Raw genomic sequence first — 12,031 nt, 5'->3', positions numbered from 1 at the left:
TCTCCTCCTCCGTGAGGTTAGGCAACGACCAACACATGGCCATGCATCCTCCTCTTCTGCCGCTTGCGCCTCCTGCTGCAGATTTTCCATCGCCGCCCCCTGCCTTGCAACCCACCACCATCTCTCACGATCAGGCATTATTTACTGAGGTTAAAATCTGAAAAAAAAAAGAAACGTGATTAGCATTGGTTGACAAGTCAAAGAGGAGATGATATGAGATCCATCCGGTGAAGAAACGCCGAGAGGATGGAGGGACTACGCTCTCAGTCAGAAAGCACGACATTGGAAGAGAGTACACACGTGTTTTGAAAGAGAGTACGCACGTGTTCTACTATTTCACGTCGTCGGCTATAAAGTGTATATATTTGATCATCTGTTTTGTTCAGAAAATTTCGTATAATTATTAATTATTTTATTATGATCTGATTTATTATAAAAGAAACTTTATTCGTGACTCGTACTTTTTTAGATCTGCAAAAAAAATGAATGATAAATAGTTAAACACGGATTTAAAAGTTAATCATAATGAATAAAAAAACGGAGGGAGTAGTTGCTTACGTCAGTTGAATTGAAACGTTAAAGCAGCCAGGCAGAGGTTTTTCCTTGTTTTAGTTTATCTCCCATCTCGGAATTGAAAATGAGCTTGCACACACACGACTCAAAATAAAAATGTCGTTCGGTGGTAGGATAAGTAATTCGTATAGAAAACATAGCAATAGATTAGTACATAATTAATTATTATTAATTATAAAAAATAAAAAAGGATTAATATGAATTTTTAATGCAAGTTTCTAATAAAATTTTTTGTTAAAAATAGACCATTTAGCGGTTCGGGAAGCGTGCACGTAAAAAAATAGAGAAGCTGGCTTAAGTAAGGCCTCGTTCGGATTGCAAATTTTGTTCGCAAAAACATCACATCTGATATACGGACACATATTTGAAGTATTAAATATAGTCTAATTACAAAACAAATTACAAATTCCGGCAAGAAACTGCGAGACGAATCTTTTGAGCCTAATTAATCCGTCATTAGCACATGGGTTAAGGTAGCACTTATAGCTAATCACGTACTAATTAGGCTCAAAAGATTTGTCTCACGATTTCAAATATAACTGTGTAATTAGTTTTAATATTCATATATATTTAATAGTTTCTAAAAATTTGATAGAATGTTTTTGGGAAAACTTTTTATACTCGCCGAACGAATGCGGCCCAGTACTACAGGTCCAGCAAACTTGCTTCCAACCTTGCGGTGGTCCGATTTCCTGCTGTTACATGCAGTCTTGCAGGTCAGCACCTTATAAAGACATTCGTCTTGCTACCGATATGATGCTGCTGTTGGATCACAGAAATGAAAATAAAAAAAATAAACGTAGAACAGATGCATTACTTGCAGCTTGCAAACACAAGGCCCAGCAGCCTGATCGATCAACAATAGACTTGGGCCCAGGCCATCACGAACACGGATCGTTAAGCAAAAGAGTGCAGCCAATTGGAAACGAAAAAAAGGTCCATCGCAGATCCCCTTGACTATGAGCCGAATTTTATTCGCACCCCTCCACGGCAAAAAGGAATGGAGTACTCCGTCTGTCAAAAAAACGAATTCTTCGGTTTCCGCGTCCAATATTTGAACATATGTCTTATTTAAAAAATTTTAGAAAATTAAAAAAAATTAGTCACACGTAAACTACTATTCATGATTTATCATCTAATAAAAACAAAAATATCAATCGTAAAAAAATTTTGAATAAGACGAAGAGTCAAAAATTAAAGGTAAAAAGTGAAAAATTGGTTTATTTTGGGACGGAGGGAGTAACTACTAATTTCTTAAACTAACTCAAATAGTGTCTCCCAACAGTATTTGAGTGTGGTTACAGCTACGTGTCATGTTTGAATTAATTAGTTTTTGTCCCGTGTGGTATTGATGTGGCTCTTATGCGGAAATCAAAGCAAAAATAATAGGTTAAGAATCAAAACAGATATATGAAGCCTACGTGTCAACGGGATTTGTTAAAATGAAAAAAAATACAGTGGGACTTACATCTCATCGCCTATCTATCTCACCGCTTCCCATGATCCCTCTTTCTCCCCAGCTCTATCTCCATACTCTATCTTATGTCAGTGGAGGATGATGGCCTAGCATCTCCAATGGAGATAGCCCGAAGCCCGACAAGTGAGGAGGTGGCGGAGGTAGGGAACAGTGGTGAGGTGAGGGTGGACGGAGAGGGAGGTGGCATAGGCAATGAGGCAAGGCTCATGGCAGTGGCTATCTCAATGCCCAGCCCTTTGATCAGCCACCGCAACGAAGTGGTGAGTGTGGAGCGGTGGAGAAGGCAACAATCTTGGAGCCCAACAAAGGCCAACGATTAGAAATAATTTGATACCGTAAGATACCGGTATCTCGAAGTATTTTTTTATTGGACTGAAACAAAATCTCCGACTCGATAGCTTCCAAGTCCCCCCGGCCCACCCTACCTGACTCCCTCTCAACCCCCATTCTGCATCGTCACATTGCCTCCATCTCACACAGGCATACACACCTTCAGCGTCTCCCCTCCATCCCCGTTGCATCTAACACAGCCACTGATCTTTTACCAACCGTACGTCCACTACAAACAAATCTTGATTTCAGTCAGTCATGATCAAGACCAAACTCCACCACGATCAAATTAACTAAATTACGCGGCATTAACGATTCAGTAACGTCGGTCTTTAGTTTTATTAATACGACCGAAATTTCTAAAAGATGATCAAGAGATTAAGACCAAATTGTTCGGTCTGGCCGGCTGAATGCCCACACAACGTAACATGTGTGTGTGTGTCTTTTTCCTCGCGGACTTAGAAACAGGAGGAGGCTGATGGATGCATATATATAACAATGGATCGATCGATCGATCACTTGCGCAGTGCGGGCGGGAGAGGACCACAAACCGATCGATCCCCCACCTTGGCCATGTTGTTCTCATGATAAGGAGTTATGGCCGGCTGACGACCATAAATGGCGTCGGTACGTGGAACACGACTAACGGGCTGTTTGGATCCCGAGACTTGGAACGCGACTAACGGGTTGTTTGGATCCCGAGACTTGGAACGCGACGGATGTTTGGACGTTAATTAGACTTTTTTTTAGCTTTTGTCACATCGGATGTTTGGACGTTAATTAGAGTGTTAAATATAGACTAAATAACAAAACTAATTGCATAAATAAAGGATATTTCATTACACAAATTTTTTAAGCATAATTAATCCATAATTAGCAAATGTTTACACAAATAAAGGATATTCGTCTTATTAAATATTTTTATGTAAACATATAAAATTATAAATCATGTTTAAAGTTATTATAATAATAAATCAAATTATAACAAAATAATTTATATTTTTTATTTTTTAATAAGACGAATGATCAAACATATATCTAAATGTTAACCGCGTCAGTCATTTAGGAGAAAGAAAAAAACGGAAAGAGTATATACTGCGCTTGCTTGCACAGCCTGATCTTACTGGCATATGCACATATATATCTGCATGGCTGGCCTTCAATGATTCGGTTGTGTGTAACTTTCTAGCTCCCAGCTTGTTCCAATCGGTCATGTCGCTGTACATGTGTGTGCCTCTCTCTCAATGGAAGATGGGGGGCAAAAAAAACAATATTGTCGCTGTAGTCATGTAGCGATATATATTACGGTATGGAGAACGTAACGTAGCATCGGCTAGCTGATGGGCTCCCCCGGAAGGAGCTGGGAATGGCGATGCAGCGAGCTACATTCGTCGCTTCTTGGTGAAGTCGACATGTATCATGTACGTATGTACTGCGCTACCTAGCTCCCATCCAAACATGTAAGGGGTTTTGCTCTTTTTTTTTTGGTTTATCGAAAAATGTAAGGGATCCTATCTTTTCGAAACAGTACTTCGTTCCTTATCGGTAGTTTATTCCTGCCCACGTAACACCTTTTGTACTAGCCATCAGCTCCGATAATCCTTTTATATCTTTACTTATTTTAAAATGAGAGTTTCGTCCGTCCGTCATATAAATAGTTTTAATAAATAACGATGTTGATCTTTTGATACACATTCGTCTTATTAAAAATTTATACAAATATAGGAAAATGTAAGTTATACTTATAATAAATATAGTAATAAGCCTAATCACAATAAAATAAGTGATAGTTACATATGTTTTTTCGACAAGACGAATGGTCAAACGTGTGACAAAAACGTCATCCGTTAAAATACGAATGGAGCACTTATCTATTTCCCAAATTATAGAACTTTTTTAATATTCTTGAAAAAGTGTCTCAAGGTACCATATTTTTCGACGTAAAAATTTAGCAACTCGAGTTACGATGTGCCTTAAGATACCATAATAATTTTGCACTAAAGTTTTTGGTATCTCAAGATACTTTTTAAAGACGGTAAAAAAGCCCCAAACTATAATATTTTATACTATTATTTATCATTCAACTACTTCCTTAATTTTTATAAAAAATAGCATAATCCCTTACATATATATTTGGATGAGGGAGTCCGTGCCAACTTAGCCACTAGTTAGAGAAAGTACAATAATGATGAGTGTGGCCACGTAAGATTATATATATAGGTGAAGGAGATGAGTAAGCGGAGAAAATTAGTGGGCTACTAACAAGGTGAGTAGTGTAGCACCCAGCTGCATTGAGCTTCAAGAAAATAAGATCCATCGCTATTGCATTTGATATGTCAGTATATACAAAGAGAGGAGTACGGTTAAAAATATATTAGTAAAATATGTATCTGATTTATTGTATCAATAGCTAACTATTATTTGGTGTACGAACATAATTGCATTTAGATGATGTGACATATATATGCTTACATGTAATACTATTAAACTTGCTCCTAAGTGCATCCCCTGCTCAGACACCTATGCATATGTAAGAATTTTGTGGGAAACAAGACCACATTTTGCAATATAGAGTACAAAGGAAAAACTATTGCTACTATGGAAATGGAGAGGTCTTGCCACTACCAAGCGTGTACCTCTGGACTAATTAATCACTCTCGGTAGTAGTTGAAACAGTAATTCACCATTCACAATCGTACGCGATTACTGTTTGAGTTACCCCTGCAAGCGATGCCTGTAGACGGCACTAATTACTGGCTTTGCGACAACACATAGGGGCTTAAATTGCGACGTGGATAGAAGAGACAAATTAAGGCCCTGTTTAGTTCCTAAATTTTTTCCAAAAACACCGTATCGAATCTTGGCCACATAAATGGAGCACTAAATATAAATAGAACAAAAATCTAATTACACACTCATGGAAGAAATCGTAAGACGAATCTTTTAAGCCTAATTAGAACATGATTAGCCATAAGTGCTACAGTAACCAACATGTGCTAATAACGGATTAATTAGGCTCAAAAAATTCATCTCACAGTTTCTTAGCGAAATCTATAATTTATTTTTTATTTGTGTCCGAAAACTACTTCCGACATCTAATCAAACGTTGACGTTACATTTCTTAAAAAAAAATTTTACAACCTACACGCTGCCTAAATACTAAAAAGAAAGCCCCCACACGATCGAGCGAATGGTGCTCATTTTGATCTCTCTTGCCACGATCGAGGCAGGTGGAGACAGTGAAAGCGAAGGAATTGGCCCTGGCCTCGGGAAGAGATTAAGAAAGGCCAACGAGCAAGCAGAACAAGAGCATGTAGCAGTAGTAAAACTTAAAAAGGACGGGAGAAGAGAGAGAAACCAAGCATGTAGCTAGTACCAAGTGTGTAGTGTCACTCAGGCATATTTGTAAATAAAAAATAATTTATAAATAAAATTTATATATATATATTGTTAGTGATTTAAAAGTCAAAAATTAAAAAAATTAAATTTGAATTTAAGATTAAAAATTTAAATTATAATTATAAGAAAAACGAAAAGAGAGGGACGGTAATGGACTGCAGTGCAGTGTAGTCTAGTGTAGTGTAGCGTGGTGTGCAGTTGCAAACAAATTCACAAACACCCCATGTGGTCGTCTCTTTTCCATAACCTCATCGATCACAAGGACCAATGGATATTCTTCCTATCATATCATATCCCCGTGGAGCTCCCGAGCTCCTCTCACTGACTCACACTCGCTTGCTACTACTAGCTAGCTAGTCCCAATCACTGAGCTCTCACTGCTCAGCTCAGTACAGGCAGCAGCAGCTTCTTCTACAGCTTCTTCTTCTTCTTTGCCTGGCCAAAGCTTGAAGCTGGAAGAGCTACAGAATCGAGAAGGATTGTATGTACATGCTTGACTGCAGTCAAGCTCTGAATTCTGCATGCCATCATGACGAGCTAGTACGTCTGTGTGTCAGTGTGTTGAGCATGGTTTTCTTAGTTAATTCCATGGCGTGACGTATCTGCAGGGGAGTTGTGTTCCCGGATCGACGTACGTGTGGCAAGTGGATCGAGGAGGTCGACGGCGAAGCATGTGGGAGTCGGAGAGCCACGGCGGTGAGCGGGGGCTCGTCCCCGTCGGCGGCGGCGGCGGCTCCGGCCGGCACGAGGCGCTCAAGAACGACGGCTTCGTCCGCAGAGACCACTCTTGGTATTCGCACGAGCCAAAATTACTGACTCTATCTATGCACGTTCTGTTCTGCTTCGCAGTTAATCAAGCTGAATTAATCTCTTTTTTGGGCCTTGATTTTGAGCAGGTATGTAAACAGTGATATTCCCAGCGATTTGCTCACCAAAGTGGGAGAAGTGAACTTCTATCTTCACAAGGTAGGTATAATATATATGTGCTCTAGCACTTGTGGCGCCAAAAAAGGTGTCCCAAATAAAATCCTCAAAGTTTCTTCATTTGTACTACTCATGTTTGCAACTTGCAGAAAGGCAATTGAAAAGTCATAGTAGCTTCTTTAATCATGCCATTTTTGGTTAGTGTACGAGATTTATGTAGCGGTCTGTTTGGTCAAAATGATTTTTTTTAAGTATCCAATGATCTCACGGAGCGGGCGGATGAGCCGCGCCATCTACGAGTCGGCGACGGCGGAGGAGGCGGCGGCGGCGGACGGCGGCGCGGCGGCGGTGGTGGTGGAGCTGGACGACCTGCCGGGCGGGGCGGAGTCGTTCGAGCTGGCGGCGCGGTTCTGCTACGGGATGGCGGTGGACCTGACGGCGGCGAACATCTCCGGGCTGCGGTGCGCCGCCGAGTACCTGGAGATGACGGAGGACCTGGAGGAAGGGAACCTCATCTTCAAGACGGAGGCGTTCCTCAGCTACGTGGTGCTGTCGTCGTGGCGGGACTCCATCGTCGTGCTCAAGAGCTGCGAGGGCCTCTCGCCGTGGGCCGAGAACCTGCAGATCGTGCGCCGGTGCAGCGAGTCCATCGCCTGGAAGGCGTGCGCCAACCCGCGCGGCGTGCGCTGGGCGTACACCGGCGGCGGCGGAGCGAGGGGCGCCCCGCCGATCAGGGGTGGAGGGGTCGGTGGCACGGCGAGCCCGCGGTGGAACGTCGGCGGCGGCGGCGGCAGCGGGGACTCGAAGGAGTCGAGCCCGAGCCGGCAGGCCGTGCCGCCGGCGGACTGGTGGTTCGAGGACGTGTCCGTGCTCAGGATCGACCATTTCGTGCGCGTCGTCACCGCCATCAAGGTCAAAGGTAGCAGAATTGCTAATTTACACAAAGGTTTATGGTTTCAATCTCCATTTTGGCACGCTCCACAGTTTGGGAGAATTTTTGACAAAAAAGTTAACCAATACAGGTTTTTTGAATTCTGAATAAAATTTCTTTGAATTTTAAAATAGTTACGTGGACTTTTTTTTTGCGAAGTTTTTAATTTAAAATTCACAGATTCTAAACTAAATATGCGGAGGACGATAAATAATACTTGCTTTTATATTAACTGTATCATCTTAATGTCGTTTTATAAAATAAATAATACTTGCTTTTATATTAAATAAAGTACTACAGAAATACGATTGAATCAGGAAATAGCGTCAAAGATAGAAATATCTCACCAGATATCTTCAGTATTCTGAACATGCTTCTTTGACCTTTATTTCAATGTATTCTCTCTCTCCATGTTTTTCTTGTCTCGATCTTAATCAAATAAAAAAATGTGGATATTAAGAAAAAACCTAATATCAATTAAATAGGTTGGAGTGAGGCTTCGAACGTAGACCGGCTAACCTTTTACCTCGTGGGGCTAGCTAGAAGACCGCTGGGCGTTTCATGATCTCAATCAAATACTACCTCAACTTTACCTTTCTACATAAATTTAAACAAGCTATCTACATTCATATATAAAAGTGAAGTTCTTTAGATAGATTCAGTATATATTAGCAAGAAGAGTATCAGCAGGAGGCCAATATTGTGGCGTGACACTAGCATGATTAGCATTAACCATGGGGACTGTTTTGGGAGCCCACAGCCACAAATCCTTGGCCATCCTCTCGAAACAGTCTTGATTGGGCAAAATGTCAAGTGTAAACAATTTTGGACAGCTACCATTACACCATGATTATTTTGTTTTGTTGCCCTCGACAGTCTCCTGTAGGGAAAATAGACGTTACCGCAAACACAAATTGTAGCCTGGGACCAAGTGTTCTTGAATAGTGAACAGTGAAGAGCCATATGATTTGTTCAAGCAATGCCACTTTGTGGCCATAATAAAAATAGTTTCAAACAATGGAGTAAAACCCCAGAGGTTCCCAAAAAAACATTATTATCAGTTTTGAGACGATTGACCTGTCGTTAAAATAAGAGCTTTGCTCTAGTCTTTTTTTTTTTTACCACGAGATATACTAATATCCCCACTTATACTAATCATTATCAAATTCTAGTCACAGGAAGAAATGCACGTTTGTTTGGTTTGAAGCCTGCTGTAGTGTTTAGAGTAGAATATTCTGGAGTCGAATAATAACTGATTGTTGACAAATATAGTTTTAACTTTAACCATCGATAAATCTTGGATTGGTAGATCATGATCTAGAAAATTATATTTAGGATACAACACACTTCATTGATATAAAATAGTTTATAATTAGTTGGATTTATCTTTTCATTTCTGTTTATGCTTATAAGCTAAAATTTAAATTTTCAACCTTAAATATACGATATGTTTTGTGGTTTTTCATTATAGTTTATTTTTAGCCTTGTCTTTTATATCATCAAGAACATGTATATAGTTATCATGAACTCATATTCCACAACCATGCCCAAGCTCCCAACTGTTTCTCGAAGTGACACCATTGATTTTTTTTCATATTTTTAACTATTTGTTTTGTTTGAAAGATTTACATGATTATTTTTTCTGATTAGATTTATTACTAAAAATATTTTAATCATAACCTATATGAAAATATAGGTGCATAAAATTTTTAAATACAATGAATAGTTAAGCGCATATCAAAAGTTAAAGGCTTCATCTATTAAAATATGAAATATGAAGGGGATAGTTTCTATTGTATACTAGCTAGAGGGTTCCAAAATGGCAAGACTCCAAAAAGATCTTGCTATGCTACTGAACTCATTTCTCGGATGGCCAATTTGATACTCCCTCCGTCCTTTGTTTGACGTCGTTAATTTTTTTATACATATTTGACTATTTATCTTATTTAAAAAATTACATAATTATTAATTATTTTTATATCATTTCATTTATTGTTAATATACTTTTATACAGATATATAGCTTTATATATTCTTAAAAATAAATAAGAATGGTCAAGCGTGTATAAAAAAATCAATGATGTTAGATATATAGGGAAGGTGCGAGTACGAGATCAGTGCCAAGAACCAGTTGAAATTTCACCTCCAACATTAACAATTTAAATTTACATGTCGCGATACATCGGCTGAACTGCTTCATGAGCTAGCTAAGTGCATATTTGGTTTGAAGTTTTTTCGCGGAATTTTGGAGGAACTGAATTGCTTACTACGAAAACACCATAAAATTTCTCTGTTTCTCTAAATGTTTGTTTGCATGAACCAACTAAGTGCTGTTGGTGGCATGTAGGCATGAGGTTCGACCTCATCGGCGCGGCGATCACGCACTACGCGTCGAAATGGCTCCCGGGGCTCACCAAGGACGGGCCGCACGGCGCCAGCCCCGACGAGCCGTGGGCGCAGGCCTCCGCCGCCGGCGGCGGCGGCGGCGGCCTCCACATGATCATCTCGGGCGCGGGCGGCAAGGACGACCTGGCCACCAGCGCGTCGGCGCGGGAGCAGCGGATGGTGGTGGAGAGCATCATCAGCATCACCCCGCCGCAGCGGGACAGCGTCTCCTGCGGCTTCCTCCTCCGGCTGCTCCGCCTCGCCATCATGGTCAAGGCCGCCCCCGCGCTGGTCACGGAGGTCGAGAAGCGCGTCGGCATGCAGCTCGAGCAGGCGGCGCTCGCCGACCTCCTCATCCCGTCCTACGGCCGCGCCGACACCGCCTACGACGTCGACCTCGTGCAGCGCCTCGTCGAGCACTTCCTGGTGCAGGAGCAGACGGAGATGGCGTCCAGCCCCGGCCGCGGGGAGCCGCTGCATCAGCAGCCGGACTACTACAGCGCGAGGCTCCTGCCACCGGCCGCCGCCACGGCGTCGGCGTCGGCTTCGGCGTCGACGGCGGGGCTGAACGCTAAGGCGCGCGTCGCCCGGCTGCTCGACAGCTACCTCTCCGAGGTCTCCCGCGACCGCAACCTCTCCCTCACCAAGTTCCAGGTCCTCGCCGAGTCCCTCCCGGAGTCGGCCCGCACCTGCGACGACGGCCTGTACCGCGCCGTCGACTCCTACCTCAAGGTAACTAAACTAGTTTCCGGTGACCGATCGATCGATCGATCAGTTGTCATGGTCGCCGGAGTGTTGTCGTCGTTAATAGCGATTGGTGGGTGTAGGCGCACCCGACGCTGACGGAGCACGAGCGGAAGCGGCTGTGCCGGGTGATGGACTGCCAGAAGCTGTCGTTCGACGCGTGCATGCACGCGGCGCAGAACGAGAGGCTGCCGCTGCGGGTGGTGGTGCAGGTGCTCTTCTCCGAGCAGGTCAAGATCAGCAACGCGCTGGCGAGCTCCTCGGCGCTCATCAAGGCCGGCGCGGCGCCGGACGCCGCGCTGCCGCCGCCGCAGATGCCGACGACGCGGCGGCAGCTGCTGGACGGCACGCCGCAGTCGTTCCAGGAAGGGTGGGCGGCGGCCAAGAAGGACATCAACACGCTCAAGTTCGAGCTGGAGAGCATGAAGGCCAAGTACCTCGAGCTCCAGCACGAGATGGACACGCTCCAGAAGCAGTTGGACCGCGGCGCGCCGTCGCCGGCCGCGGGGCCCGGCGGCGCGGGCGCCAAGGTCGTCGGCGGCAAGCCGCAGGGCTCGTCGGCGTGGAGCAGCGGGTGGAAGAGGCTGGGCAGGCTGGCCAAGATGTCCGGCGCCGACGCGGCGGCGCCAGGAGGTGGCATGGCGCCCGGCGGCGGCGAGGCGGCGAGGAAGGGCCCGAGAAGGTGGAGGAACTCCATCTCGTGATGAAGGCAGTGAGTGCCATGGCTAGCTAGATGGATGCTGCAGCTTGCTTGATTGGTTTCCAGGTGAGAGGTTTCATGAAGTTTAATTTAGAAAAAGAGTCCATTTTTCTCAGTGTGATTAATTGTAGTGACGTTCATGGCGTTTTCAGAGGATTATATATTCCATTTTGTGCTGAGCCTGAGGACTACTCAAGCAGATGATTTTTTTTTTGAAAAACCGGCAAAAGGACTGCCAATTATATTGAGCAGATGATGTTAGCCGGTGTGTCATTTATTTGCCCGGAGAAACTATGTTGGGAGATCGATATGTTAGTTCTGGAGCTTTGAAATCCTTTGATTGCATATGCAGAAAGAAAAAAAAAATCGGTTTTTTGGTCTTTCGACACATAATTGGATCAAAGTTTCAAAACTTCCAAGGTTTCGAAGCTAGTTTTTTCTGATTGGGGATGGGAAGCGGGCACGGTGGGCAGCGTTTAAGTGACTCTTTCGTTTCGTTTGATGCCTTAGAATATCTTCAAGAAAATAATAATATTTTACTTTCTAAAAATTTGTATCAAGTTTATCTT

The 12,031-nt window shown here is 43.2% G+C and overlaps 1 protein-coding gene across 2 annotated transcripts; it reads left to right on the top strand.

Annotated features, from left to right (window-relative positions):
• The first annotated feature begins 6,072 nt into the window (after positions 1-6,072).
• LOC102706917 (coleoptile phototropism protein 1) lies at positions 6,073-11,661 on the top strand. Of its 2 annotated transcripts, none has more exons than XM_040521500.1 (6): positions 6,073-6,260; positions 6,388-6,569; positions 6,676-6,745; positions 6,956-7,622; positions 9,981-10,750; positions 10,846-11,661. In XM_040521500.1, the coding sequence occupies exons 2-6, from the start codon at positions 6,451-6,453 to the stop codon at positions 11,464-11,466; spliced, it is 2,247 nt and encodes a 748-aa protein (XP_040377434.1). In that variant the 5' UTR covers positions 6,073-6,260; positions 6,388-6,450; the 3' UTR covers positions 11,467-11,661. The 2 variants fall into 2 exon arrangements, with proteins under 2 accessions (XP_040377434.1, XP_040377433.1); XM_040521499.1 differs by having other exon boundaries at positions 6,242-6,319.
• The last annotated feature ends 370 nt before the right edge of the window (positions 11,662-12,031 follow it).

The sequence above is a fragment of the Oryza brachyantha genome, chromosome 2 (assembly GCF_000231095.2).
Source record: "Oryza brachyantha chromosome 2, ObraRS2, whole genome shotgun sequence".
NCBI classification, from domain to species: domain Eukaryota; kingdom Viridiplantae; phylum Streptophyta; class Magnoliopsida; order Poales; family Poaceae; genus Oryza; species Oryza brachyantha.
This window is presented reverse-complemented; position numbering and strand designations above follow the sequence as displayed.

What these genes read in the sequence shown, in the direction of transcription:
- LOC102706917 (XM_040521499.1), top strand. Translation starts at nt 6,263, where the DNA reads ATGTACATGCTTGACTGCAGTCAAGCTCTGAATTCTGCATGCCATCAT. An exon ending in CATGCCATCATGACGAGCTA is followed by an intron (nt 6,320 to 6,387) that starts GTACGTCTGTGT and finishes ACGTATCTGCAG; the next exon opens with GGGAGTTGTGTTCCCGGATC. An exon ending in CACCGCCATCAAGGTCAAAG is followed by an intron (nt 7,623 to 9,980) that starts GTAGCAGAATTG and finishes GGTGGCATGTAG; the next exon opens with GCATGAGGTTCGACCTCATC.